General features: G+C 46.1%; 1 protein-coding gene across 1 annotated transcript; it reads left to right on the top strand.

The window, feature by feature from the left end:
- The first annotated feature begins 501 nt into the window (after positions 1-501).
- LOC127455136 (antimicrobial peptide NK-lysin) lies at positions 502-1,854 on the top strand. The gene is made up of 4 exons (XM_051722750.1): positions 502-594; positions 1,179-1,282; positions 1,387-1,458; positions 1,540-1,854. The coding sequence occupies exons 1-4, from the start codon at positions 543-545 to the stop codon at positions 1,705-1,707; spliced, it is 396 nt and encodes a 131-aa protein (XP_051578710.1). The 5' UTR covers positions 502-542; the 3' UTR covers positions 1,708-1,854.
- Positions 1,855-14,217: the final 12,363 nt, after the last annotated feature.

Raw genomic sequence — 14,217 nt, 5'->3', positions numbered from 1 at the left:
GTAATACAAATGCTCCAGGGTCTCTCTGGTCACACAGCCTACAAATCAAGAAAATGTGGTGAGGGTGGCAGAGAGTACAACATGATTAAATTCCCCAGAGGCAGTGTGTGGTTTTCTATAAAGAGTATGCACTGATTAACATAACAGTCATCTTAGGTTTATTTATGTACATATTACATAATATTCATGCATAATATTTGTGAAGGGGATTAACATACATAATCCCTCACTACAAAATTGTTGGCCTTGTGTTATACAAAAGTAGCCACATTTTTGTAACATTACAATTGACAGCATAGACTAAGGGGTGTAAATGTTTCTACAGTGTTCTACAAACATCTACAATGTGGTTTGGGTGTGTGAAGCGTGAAGTGTGTGGCTAACAAGTGACATTCTTCACAGCACTATTCCAACCTTGCAGTTTTAAGATGTTTTACGTTAGCATCCTCTTTAGATGCCCCCCCTTTTTGTTGTTGCTTTTTTGCATGTGTATAATTGTTGGCAGCTGCCTATATGGATTCATTGAAGACCGTGACACAGAGATGACAAAACTCTCATTTTTCTCTCTGCTGGGGGCCCTGCTGCTCTGCTCAGGTAAGATTCTGTCTTGTATTTAGAGAGTAAAATTAACATTTTGTAGTAACAAAAAAAAAAACAAAAAAAAAAAACGTTATTGCTTAAATATAAAAAAAAGTTTAAAAGCTTCTAGCATTAACAGAAGCTGCACATGCACACTTCATGCATATAATTAAATAACATAGGATAATGTTTTGTTTAAAGTGATGAAAATGTTAAGTAAAATTACATTTTTGAAATTAATGGTGTACTTTAATGTCAAGATCTCAATGGGTATTATACTTGCAGTGCACACGTTTTTTCTTTATTTTTTTATTCCATTTCAAACCATAAAATGGTTTACATGAGTTACATTTTCATCCATTCTTTGGTCAATTTTAATTGGTAAAAATGAACATGAACATTTCTTATTCAAGCACTCTGAATTACAAATGATGCCTGATAAATAACATTAAAAAAAATCCTAAATGTGGAATATTTATGGCATATGGAAATCAACTGAACAGCTGCACTGCCTATCATATATCATTTTGTAGTGTTCCTTGATATGAATATGAATTTTCCTCTTTATGAACCAAATTTAAATTTTTTGTGATGTTCAGGCATTTCAGATAATCAGACTGGAATGTCTCATGATGACCATCAGAATCCTGTGAAGGAGAAAGAGTTCAGTCAACATGACAACAAAGCAATGGATGACAAACAGGTAAAGTATCTGCTTGCTCTAAGGTAAAATGCATTACATTGATTTCTGTACATCAGCAATTCCTTTCTGTCTTCCTCTCTGACTTCGCTGTGTCTCTCTTCCAGGCTGCATTTTGTGTTGTTTGCAAGGCTATCATTAGAAAAGTGTTGAATAGTATTGGAAAAGCATTTTCAAAGGTTTGTATATATTTTTATATGCGCGTTAAGCATTCCTTAATCATTTTTCCCTTGATCTTGATTTATCCTCTTTTTTTGCAGAATGATATTGATCAGCAGCTAAACACAGTCTGTAGAAAAATGAAAATACCTGGTTGTAGAAAATTTCTGCAGAAATATAAAACCAAACTCATCAATGCTCTGGTTTCTGGAGACAATTATCGGACCATCTGTGTCAAATTAAAATTGTGCAAACAGAAGTACATGTAATCAATACAGTGATTTTGCTTTTGGGGGCCTAAATTTGTGTTTTCATTTATTTGTGCATTATCATTTACTACACATGATTAGAATGATCATTTTGAAACATGTCTTAAAGCCCTAGGTTTGCCTCAAACTCATTTTTATGACAATAAATTGCTCACTTAACTAAGTTGTTAACCATTCTGAGTGTTTTTAAGTTTCTTGGGAAAAGCAAAAATGTCCTCTACAGGTGATTTTGATATCATATATCATGCCAGTTGGGAAATGAGTTCTTATGGTATGGGTTAGTATGGTTGGTTGCAGACATTTGCTTAGAGACATTAAGATACTGTCTATAAACACAAATTGAGTAGTTAACAATAAGAATGTCAAACTTCCTAGAACTTTTCCCATGTCCAACAGCAGTGGCTCTTATTAGGACTGTAATTGAGATAATTAAGCATGTGTGCTTAGCTCTAATACAAACATAAATTGTTAGTAATATTTATGAAGAAAACCCCTCATACCAAGTCCCTTATATTTGGACATTAAATGTAGCTTAAATGTAGCAGATTGCATTTGTGATCTGATGCAGTTACATGAGGACTAAAGTGTCAGTGCTTTGTGTTAATAGAAAATGACCTGGCAAAGCATGAGAGATGTCTGCAGTGATAACTATGATCCATGTTTCTGAAGACCTTGTCTAAAAGAGCTAGAAAACCCCAAGCTTCAAGAACAGTATGACCAATTTGCAGTCTGCTAAAAAAAGAATACACTTAGAAAAAAAGTCTAAAATGAGACCACAAAGATTAACAGATACAAGGCAGTTGGTAAAACAAAAGTGTGGAGAAAGATAAATGAAATGAGACCTGAAGTAAATAGAAGTTCTGAATGGACAACTAGAACAATATTCATGTAATCTCAACAGTGTAAAATGATGGTGCATCATATCTCATACTTGGTTCTCCCAAACTTTAAAATAATATTGGATTCATATACTGAAACAAGGCCTGACAACCCAGATAGCACACGCACATTTCTGAGATGTCTGTTTTAGAGCTTTTCATCTGGAAAGTATCACAATCTAATTAACATCTGCTAAGCATCTTAAAAAGATCAGATTTACAAAAATTCTAAATCATAAAAGTATCAAAGACATTTGCTGAATGTCTTATTGACAATCAAGACATACACAGATGTAAACACAGACATGTATTAGACTTCTGAGTGATGTACATGTGCTATCAGGGAAGACCTCTCTAGAAAAGCAGCGAAAGATCCCAGGGTGGCCATTTATCACTGTGGTGTGTTGTGGTCCGTACTGGGTAGTAATGGATAACATGTAATCGGGATTACGTAATCAGATTGAAAAAAATCAAGTACTTGTGATTAGATTAAAATACTCGTAATCAGTTACTTTTTTATGTATTCAATTATTACATATTAATCAGGAAATGGCAGTAAATTGTACATAATGTACTGAGTGTCACCTAATTTTTTTTTCAAATCATCTTACTGCTGATATGATCAGTAAGTTTTTCAGTGTTTCTGAAAGAGAGGGGGAGGAGAGGGTTGTGGAATTGCATTCACACACACCTGATTCTAGACACTATCCATGTGGCTGTAATTACACTGAAGATTAATTTATGGATTAACAAATATCACTTCACTTTTGAGACACAGGGTGAAAACATTAGCCTACAGTGCAATGTCAACTCTGCCTTCCAAAACTTCATATCCTGTCCACTGCATACCATTCCACATCAAATCTAAAGAAACATTTGGAGGTGTGTTTGCATGTTTTCACAACTTTACATTGCATATCTAACAAATTCATGAGGAACAAATTTTTATCATAATTTGAATTAACACTCTGTGTCATATAAAGATTGCTATGTCTATGCACAAATACACCTCATTTCATGTTCACATAACCGACATATAACGGGAGCCAGCTATTAGGTAGTTGTGCAGTGTATAAACCTCACTCCCCTGGCCTCAAAAGGCGCACTATCGAATGACGCTTTAGCCTCCTCGTTAGAGAGGGTTGAGCAGGACCGGTAACAGTGGTGCAATGACCCGGATGGGAGTGAGGTTTAGGGAGCTGAGTGTAACAAGAGACGCGCTAGAGGCTATAGCCTTTAACCTCCTCGTTAGCACGCCCGCCTCCCATGCCAGAGACCCCGGTTCGAATTCCGCTCGGAGTGGGTCGAGTAGGACCGGTAACACATGTCATGCCGAACCGAATGCATCCCTGATAGCAGACGTACAGTACATTACCCAGACACCTAGTTTATGTGTGCATTTACATCTAGAAGACGTTTTTTTATGTTGTTTGCTCATCTGCAATACGTCAATAAGACATTCAGCAGATGTCTTTGAGTCATTTATGATTTAGAATATTGGTAAATCTGATCTTTTTAAGATGTTTAGCAGTTGTTAATTAGAATGTGATGCTTTCCATATGAAACGCTCTTAAACAGACATCTCGGAGATGTATGTGTACTGTCTGGGATTAGTGCGGTAAAGTTAGTTTCGCAAATTGATTTTGTACACTGCTTCAAACATGTAAATGAATGCACTTATGCTTTTGTGAAAACTTTTGAGACTTTTGCGATGTTGATTCACAAGTACGACAGGTTTGATCTGTTAGCACACATGGATGAGGTTTGTAATGCCAAAATTGCCCGAGTGACATCGTAGAATTCTAGAAACTCTCCCATAAGAAATGGAGAAATGCCTGTTAAACTTCCTTCAATATTTTACACCATGTAATATGCATTTACAATCGATGCTTCTGAAATTCTGTAAAACAAATTAGCACATGCCTTCTCAAGACAAATAAATGCAAGTAACTAAACACACTGCTGATGGATAACTGTAAAACAATATGTCTACATTAAATCCATTGACCTTCACTAATTATTGATTCTAGAATTTTGGACAAAAACGTTTAAACATAGATGACAAAAAAAATTTTTCTAAACAATAATAATTCACATCTTTTTATGCATTTTTTGACAAAACATAAATATCAGTAAAAATGTGGGTTCCCTATCTGTCACTCACTCGAAGTTGTGTCGATGTAGTGACACTAGGGGTCACTCTTGGGAGCCCGAGACACCTCTGGTCTTTGATAAAAGGCCAATGAAAATTGGCGAGTGGTATTTGCATGCCACTCCCCCGGACATACGTGTATAAAAGGAGCTGGTATGCAACCACTCATTCAGATTTTCTCTTTGGAGCCGAACCGTCATGCTCACTGAGCTGAATTCCCACGACTGTTCATTCACCTCTGCTGGATCTGACAGCGCATTTCAGCGGCTTCTCCCTCCTCTGCACTGGTGCACTGCAGAGAATGCCCCTGTGCGCTTCGGCACACACAAAACGTCTTTTTAAAGACGCGTCTTTTTAAAGATGCCTTTCCGATTGTGTGTTATTCCTGGTTGAGCTCGTTATCTCTCACCTTCTGACGGTCACGATCACTGTCTTTCGTGTCTGGGCACTGCTCACGCGGAGACAGCATTCATGGATGGTCATGTACTCATTGCGAGGACATGTCCATGGCAACGATGCGGTCGCGGCTCGCCTTCGTAAGAAAGCAAGCCACCCTAGAGGCTCCCCGCCTCGGTCCTTTTACCTACGGGTATGAGACCAGCGCGGCTAGCACTGGGGGCGATTTGGGGACCCCAATGGGACCGCCTCCACCGGGTATCCCCCCACGGACCTCCCATTCCCCAGCACGCTCGTCTGCCCCGATCGGGCTTCCGGATGAGTCCGCTGGCTCGTCTCACGGCGAGTTCGACCTCTTATTCGGAGCCCGTGAAAGTGATGAGCTCTCGAGCGCAGCATCGGAGAGCGGGCTCGTCCAGTCGGACGTGGAAGCCTCAGCTGGGCTCCTCCCTTCGGGGACGATTGCCCAGTCACAGGCTGACGCGGAGATGACGACATGCTTTCCCAGGCAGCCTGCGAGCGTCGGCTAGAGTGGAACCCTCCGCTCTTCCCTGAACCCTCGCGGCTCGATGATTGGTTCCTGGACTCACGGCACCGCTCAAAGCCACGCCCCGCCCCCGTTCCTTTCTTTCCCGGAAGTGCATGAAGAGCTGACAAGGTCGTGGGAGGCACTTTTTTACTGCCTGGTCCCGACCTTTTCAGCTTCCCCGCCCTCACTACCCTCGATGGTGGGGTGGCCAAGAGCTATTCGGCAATCCCCCAGTGGATAAAGGCGCTCACGGTGCACCTATGCCCACAGAGCACCGCCACCTGGCGCAGGTACCCAAAGCCCCCATCCAAGGCCTGTAGGTTTACGTCATCTCTGACGGCCAAGGCCTACGGTGCCGCTGGACAAGCCACCTCCGCCCTGCACACCATGGCTCTCCTGCAAGTCCGCCAAGGCGCTAAAGGAACTGCACAAGGGTAGTTCCACCTCGGGATTGATGCAGGAACTGCGCTCGGCAACCAACCTCACTCTTCGAATGACGGAGGTCATGGCGCGGTCTCTCGGGCAGATGATGTCCACATTAGTGGTCCAGGAGCGCCACCTTTGGCTCAACCTGGTAGAGATGGGTGAGGCCGACAGGACACGATTCCTTACTGCCCCCATCTCCCAGGCTGGCCTATTCGGCGACACCATCAAGGACTTTGCCCAGCAGTTCTCGATGGTGGAGCAGTAGACGGAGGCTATCCGGCATATCCTGCCCCGGCACGGCTCAAGATCATGCACCCCGTCTGTTCGTCGCCAAGGGTGTCCCCCTGAGGTGACTGCACTGGCTCCGCCACAGCCCGACCCTTCGGCCCAGCTCCAGGGTGGAGCCCACCGCAGGAAGCAGACGCCACCCGTCTCGCGGCCGCCCAGAACCCGTGAAAGGCTTCAAAGTGCCCTTGAGACGGGTGACCCAGGGACGAGGAAACCCGCTGCTCTGGAGCTGGTAAGCAGATCTCTCCATCTTTTTGTTACCTCTGCATTTAATTACGCTGCATGTCCGAGTGGCTGCAGTACTCAAAAGTTCAGCAAGAGCGGTTTCCTTGTTCCCTGGGTCACATATCCGGTGTGCACAGCCATCATCACAACCACCATCCACCACTCTATTTGGCAGGTTTGGCGGTCCAGCGGCGGTCTCCCGCCCCTGAGCGCCCAGCTGTGGCACAAATCCACCCCCGATGTGACAGTCTCCATGGGCCACAAGGACAGGCCTCTTCCTCCCCCATCCCAGGCTGTTCTGGGGGTGGTCACAAGGAGCCAGGTAAGTGCTTCGATGTCCCTAGACTCAGCACGGCCACGACATGGTGTGGCACCTCGAGCTCCTCCCCGCCGCGAGGCCCCACCTGCCGGTACGTCCGACGACGCTGTCACTTTGGTCCCCCTTGTGCGGAACTTGGACGCGTGGCTTGCGCTTTCCAATCTGTCGCGATGGCTGGTCCGGACCGTCCGACTCGACTACGCAATTCAGTTCGCCAGGCGTCTGCCCAGGTTCAGCGGTGTCCACTTCACCTTGGTGAAGGACAAAAACGCTTCTACCTTGCACGGAGATCGCTACCCTCCTACGGAAGGGCGCGATAGAACCTGTCCCTCCGGCCGAGATGAAGAAGGGGTTTTACAGCCCCTACTTATCATACCGAAAAAAGGCGGTGGGTTGCGGCCAATCTTGGACCTGCGAGTACTGAACCGGGCTTTACACAGACTCCCGTTCAAGATGCGGATGAAAAAACGCATTCTGGTGAGCATCCGGCATCAAGATTGGTTCGCGGCGGTAGACCTGAAGGATGCGTACTTCCATGTCTTGATCCTTCCTCGACACAGACCCTTCCTGTGGTTTGCATTTGAGGGTAAGGCATATCAGTACAAGGTCCTCCCTTTCGGCCTGTCCCTGTCTCCTCGCATCTTCACGAAAGTCGCAGAGGCAGCCCTTGCCCCGCTAAGGGAGGTGGGCATTCGCATTCTCAACTATCTCGATGACTGGCTTATCTTAGCTCACTCTTGGGACATGTTGTGCGCACACAGGGACTTGGTGCTCTCACACCTCAGCCGACTAGAGCTTCGGGTCAACTGGGAAAAGAGCAAGCTCCTCCCAGTTCAGAGCATCTCTTTTCTCGGTTTGGAGTTGGACTCAGTCTCTTTGACAGCGCGCCTCACGAACGAGCGCGCCCAGTCAGTGTTGGTCTGTTTGAAGGCATTCAAACAGAAAACAGCAGTACCACTGAAACTTTTTCAGAGGCTCCTGGGGCATATGGCATCCTCAGCGGTGGCCACCCCGCTCGGGTTGATGCATATGAGACCGCTTCAGCACTGGCTTCAGACTCGAGTCCTGAGATGGGCATGGCACCACGGGACACATTGCGTGGTCATCATGCTGGTCTGTCACCATCTTTTCAGCCCTTGGACCGACCTCTCGTTTCTACGGGCAGGTGTTCCCCTAGAACTGATCTCCAGGCGTGTCGTGGTCACCATGGACACCTCCAAAATGGGCTGGGGCACTGTTTGCAATGGGCACGCAGCCGCCGGCTTGTGGACAGGCCCGCGACTGCATTGGCACATCAACTGCTTCAAGTTGTTGGCAATTCTCCTCACCCTGTGGAGGTTTCGGTTCCTTGATCCAGGGCAAGCACGTGTTAGTTCAGACAGACAACACGGCAACGGTAGCATATGTCAACCGCCAACACGATCTGCGCTCTCGTTGCATGTCACAACTTGCCCGCCGTCTCCTCCTCTGGAGTCAGAAGCACTTCAAGTCGCTGCGAGCCACTCACATCCCGGGCAACCTCAACACTACAGCAGACGCGCTGTCACGACAGGTTAACCTCAGGGGAGAGTGGAGACTCCACCCTCAGGTGGTCCAGCTGATTTGGAGTCGATTCGGACAGGCACAGGTGCACCTGTTCGCCTCCCAAGAATCCTCCCCATTGCCCGCTCTGGTATGCCCTGACTGAGGCCCCCCTCGGCATAAATGCGCTGGCACACAGCTGGCCCCCTGGCATGCGTTTCCCCCAGTGAGCCTTCTTGCACAGATCCTGTGCAAGGTTAGGGAGGACGAGGAGCATGTCGTCCTGGTAGCACCCTTCTGGCCCACCCAGATGTGGTTCTCAGACCTCATGCTCCTCGCGAATTCCCCTGAGGAATGACCTTCTTTCTCAGGGACGGAGCACCATCTGGCACCCGCGACCAGACCTCTGGAATCTCCATGTCTGGCCCCTGGACGGGACGCGGAAGCCACCTGCGGTGGTAGACACGATCACTCAGGAGGCTGAATCCACCCAGACCGTGCCTTGTTCCCTCATCGGACCTCTCTGTAGTTCTTCAGGGTCTACAGAGAGCCCCCTTTGAGCCTTTGCAGTCAGCTGAGCTTAAGGCACTCTCCTTGAAGACTGCTTTCCTGACTGCACTCACTTCCATCAAGAGGGTAGGAGACCTGCAAGCGTTCTCTGTCAGTGAAACATGCCTGGAGTTTGGTCCGGGCTACTCATATGTGATCCTGAGACCCCAACCGGGCTATGTGCCCAAGGTTCCCACAACCCTTTTTAGGGACCAGGTGGTGAACCTGCAAGCGCTGCCCCAGGAGGAGGCAGACCCAGCCCTGTCGTTGCTGTGTCCGGTGCGTGCTTTACGCATCTATTTGGATCGCACACAGAGCTTTAGATTCTCTGAGCAGCTCTTTGTCTGCTTTGATGCACAGTGGAAAGGAAGCACTGTCTCCAAGCAGAGGATCGCCCACTGGCTCATTGACACCATAACTATGGCATATCATGCCCAGGACATGCCGCACCAGTAGGACTATGAGCCCAGTCTACCAGGAGTGTAGCGGCCTCCTGGGCCCTGGCCAGGGGTGCCTCTATAACAGACATTTGTAGAGCAGCAGGCTGGGCAACACCCAACACCTTTGCAAGTTTCTACAAACTCCGGGTGGAACCGGTTTCACGCAGTGAAAACAAACTGCATGTAGTGGCACACAATACAAGCGGATAAGCCTGGGATAGCCGGCCGGGTGTATCGCTTGCACATAGTGCCTTCCACCTCCTTTTGAGCTGAAGACGTGCGCCATTAATTCCCAGTAGTGTCCACAAGTTTTGTTCCCTGGTTGACTTCCTCCGAGCCCTGTGGCAGTCGAGTTTTCGGAGAGACTCGCTGCCGGCCCAGTACACATGATAACTAAGAGCCCTGTTCTGGGGTAGGTGCTCCGCATGTGGCGGTTCCCTGTAAGGCTAACCCCATGCAATATATGTCTTCCGCTAATTCGTTTCCCTGTTGGCAAACTGCATCTTCCTTGGGCAGAGCCTCTCTGCCCCAGTCTCCATGTTCTTAGTAACTCCTCCCCCATTGGGTAGGATCTACCTTGAAGACTCTCCACATGGTTTGAAAGACCATGTGACGTATTCTTCCACTTAAATATCCCCCCTGTCTTTGGGCGAGGTGTGTTCTCCACAGTGTCTTCCCCTTGGGAGGGACACCCCCCGACTAGACCTGGCGGCCCACTCGGATAATCCACCTTTTTTTTTAGTGAGTGGAAAAAGAGAAGGGGGAAAGAGGCCACGACTCGGTTAAGCCTGTCTCTATCTCTTGAGTAGTCGACTTGTCCCCAAAGGGCTGTTTGACACTCATAACTATGTTGGGGGAGGTTATGTGTCGACCTGGTGTGCTGACTATGAGACACACAGTAGTCTGCCCACCACACACCACCAGTTCACGTAACACATTTCAGCCAATTGTGGCGTTTCATATAGGGACCCCTAGTGTCACTACATCGACACAACGTCGAGTGAGTGACAGACAGGGAATGTCATGGTTACTTGTGTAACCTCCATTCCCTGATGGAGGGAACGAGACGTTGTGTCCCTCCTGCCACAACGCTGAACTACCCGCTGAAATGGCCAGACCTTATATCGGCTCCTCAGCATAAAACCTGAATGAGTGGTTGCATACCAGCTCCTTTTATACCCGTATGTCTGGGGGAGTGGTATGCAAATACCACTCACCAATTTTCAAAGACCAGAGGTGTCTTGGGCTCCCACGAGTGACCCCTAGTGTCACTACATCGACACAACGTCTCGTTCCCTCCATCAGGGAACGGAGGTTACACAAGTAACCATGACGTTTTTTGACCTTGTAAGTGCCTTTTTTTAAATCAATTCTCATATTTTGATTAAGTTTTCTTAAATGAATTTAAGCAACATTATGTCAAAATGGTATAGATTATCCTACTAAAATGAATATGACATCAAATAAACAAGTTAGGTCAGAGGTAATCAAAAAGTAATCAGATTAGATTACCCAAAATATAGTCCTGGAGATTACTTTACTGATTTAATTTTTTGTCATGCAATGTGTAATCAGTACCGGATTACAATTCAGAATAAAGCTACTCAGCACTGGTTGTGGTATTACTGAACTTCATGTCAGCTCCTTTATAGGACATGAGTAAATAGTTTTACTCTCCAGCTAACACATATTTTGGGTGATCCTTGCATGAACAAAAAATACAAACCGAACATTAAAAAGTCATTACAAACAAAAGGCAAGAAAAATATCTACTAACTTTAAGGAACTTTACATGCATGTTTTCTCATGTTCTTTTTATTGTCTGCTGCGTTTGCAGTTGACACAGTTGTGTTTTGGCTTAGTGGGTGAGAGAGAGAGAGAGAGAGAGAGAGAGAGGTGGGGGGGGGGATGATGAGGTAAAGAGAAGACAGAAAAGTGAAAGAGGGAATCAGCACCTAATGCTACACATTAAATTGACAAAGGTTTTAGAGTAATTTGATACCATGATCCTGATAGTTTATTTTGCTCTTCTGTTCAATTGCTCAGGTGAGATACATCAAGTTTATTGCAACATTCCTGAAAACATTTTATTTCCAGCCATGAAAACACTATTTTATTATCAATTATTATCGAGAAACAGTCAAGACAAAATAAAAAATTTCCAACTTAAATTAACATCTTTAACAGTGGTAAGATGCTGTGTTATATGAGTATTTATTCATTGGACAACTAGCATCACAAAAGGGCATGGAATTTAAAGAAAGCAAACTGATGAGAGTGAAGAAATCCTGGGTGAATTGATGAAAGTGTTGGCAATGCTGACGAAGGTCTTTGCAGACTTGATGGATCTTGCTGTGATACATCGATCGATCACTTCCATGGAGATGAAATTCTCTGAGTTGGTTACAAGATTGTCGGACGTCGAGAAACGGATTGATTATCTGGAGTCATCGGCGAGGGAATTAGCTGCTAATCTGCTAGCGACCAAGACAGACTTGCAACACGTTTGGGAAAAACTGGAGGATTTGGAGAATCGTAATTGACGAAACAACATCCGAATTGTTGGAATTCCTGAGCATGAGGTAGGCCAAGATATGGTGAAATTCCTAGATGAGCTCTTCCTGAGTCTGCTCAACATAACAGGCCATAAGATGGAAATCGAGCGAGCTCACAGAGTCCTGGCTTGGTGATTCGCTGAGGGAGACAGGCCTCGATCAATTCTGGCCAAATTTCTGTGATCATCTGATAAAGAGGAGTAAAGGAAGTCTTTCTTGGAAGAACCACAACATTTTCTTGTTCCCAGACTTTGCTAATTCAACAAGAGAGAAACGTGAACAATTCAGGGAATGCAAAAAGCTATTACATCAATGGAAGGTTTCTTTTGCTCTGATGTTTCCGGCCAAACTGAGAATAGATACTAAGGATGGCCGTAGAGAATTTACATGCCCAAAGCAAGCACTGTCCTACATAAAGACAATCGAGTGAGTAAGCCATTTGGTGATTTTCATGTTTCCGCTTAGTGGACCTGACTCACTGAACATACAGTTGACTGTCCGAGGAAACTGAACACCTTTTTCGTTTAGTTTTGTGTTGATTCTGCTTAGCGGCTGGAGTTTGTTTTTTGTAGAATCATTTCTTTGGGACAGCTTGTGGATGAATCTGCTCTTTTTGGGTGCTTATGCCTCCTGTTGGCTGGAGTTGGTTTTGTGGAATATTTCTTGCAGGACATTGGAGTGAGTTTGACTGCCCGAAGAATTGAATGGCCTGTTTTTGTTATTTGTTTTGCTAGTTCCGCTAGCGGCTGAAGCTTGTTTTGTGGAGGTACACACCTTCGAGACAGTTAAGTGGATGAATCTACATCCACTACAAAAAGATGAATCTTTTTTTGTGTGTTTATTCCACTTATTGGCTGAAATTGTTTGTTTATAGATTATCTTCTGTTGTGTAATTCTGTTTTACAAATTTTTGTCTAGAAACACCAGACACGAGCAATCTGATGGCAAAGTTGTTGCGGGGGCTCTCGTAGGCATACATGGACTAATTTGAGTTTAGAGGGATGGACGCTGGTTTGCGCTGTCGTGCACGGGGTTAATGTGCACCTTTTTTCTGTTTGTTTTGTTCTGGGGAAAGTTCGGGGGTTGATTGTTGCACCAATGTGGAATGTGGGTGTGGCAGCGGGGGCGTGGTCAAGCATTCGCCCGGAGAGAGAGAAAGCGGTAAGAGTGCATTCACCTGAGCCAGATAACGATTAACACCTGTTTTCGGGGGCCTGGGTAGCTCAGTGTTAAAGATGCTGGCTACCACCCCTGGAGTTCGCTAGTATCCCCTCAGGTGAATGTGCCCGCCGACGCGGGTGTGGGCGTAGCGTCTGGGCCAGCCTGCTGGAGTTGCGTGGATCCAGGGCACTTCCAGGATCAATGCCCTGTGATGGAGTTCCTGCCTCACCCATCCGCTGATTCTGGGAACTTATTGGCCTGAATTCAAAAATGTGTTAAAGGGAATGTGTGTGGATGGGTCCTGCACGAAAGCAGTGAGATGTGAAATGTGCGATGCTTTGGCAGGGGAGGCGGAGAGGGGGCCGTCTTCGTCAGCTCCACATCAGGGTGACGTGAGGGGAGAGAGGCTATGGCCCCTCCCATCCTCAGGGGATTTCCCAAAGGGGATTTCCCTCTGGAGCAGTCTAGAGATGAAACCCTCAGGCACGCCTTCAACCAAGTGAAAGTTATCGATGGTCAACAACTCCAGCTGAACATCGTGCTTTCATATCCGTATTTTGAAATAATAAAGGAGCGGTTGTATAAAGTGATGCAGGACGATCAAACAAAGGAAGATACAACCCAGCTCTTAATACTGCTGCTCATTATAATCCGATGGCAGGTCACTTAGGGGAGAGGAAAACACTGAACTGACTAATAGCCCATTTTTATTGGACGGGCATTGGCGGCAGTGTTTGCAGGTGGTGTGCGGCATGCCGTGAATGTCAGCTGGTGAATCCATTGGCCACCCCAAAAGCGCCATTGTGCCCCTTTCTGCTAATCGAGGTCCCCTTTGAAAGAATTGGCATGGACCTTGTCGGGCCATTAGAGCGGTAAGCACGCGGACATCGCTTTGTATTAGTCCTGGTGGACTATGCAATGCGATATCCGGAAGCAGTGCCTCTACGCAACATCTCAGCATGCAGTGTTGCGGAGGCCATCTTTAAAATAATCTCCCAGGTGGGGATTCCGAAAGAAATCCTCACTGGTCAAGGCACAACATTTATGTCATAGACACTCTGCGAGCTTTAC

The sequence above is a fragment of the Myxocyprinus asiaticus genome, chromosome 17 (genome assembly GCF_019703515.2).
Source record: "Myxocyprinus asiaticus isolate MX2 ecotype Aquarium Trade chromosome 17, UBuf_Myxa_2, whole genome shotgun sequence".
Taxonomy (NCBI): Eukaryota; Metazoa; Chordata; class Actinopteri; order Cypriniformes; family Catostomidae; genus Myxocyprinus; species Myxocyprinus asiaticus.
Note: the sequence above shows the minus strand (reverse complement) of the source record. Positions and strands in the feature narration are given on the sequence as shown.

Excerpts from the sequence above, each read along its gene's own strand:
- LOC127455136 (XM_051722750.1), top strand. The coding sequence starts at position 543 with ATGACAAAACTCTCATTTTTCTCTCTGCTGGGGGCCCTGCTGCTCTGC. Across the intron at positions 1,283-1,386 it reads AAGCAATGGATGACAAACAG|GCTGCATTTTGTGTTGTTTG; the intron begins GTAAAGTATCTG and ends TCTCTCTTCCAG. Across the intron at positions 1,459-1,539 it reads TTGGAAAAGCATTTTCAAAG|AATGATATTGATCAGCAGCT; the intron begins GTTTGTATATAT and ends CTTTTTTTGCAG.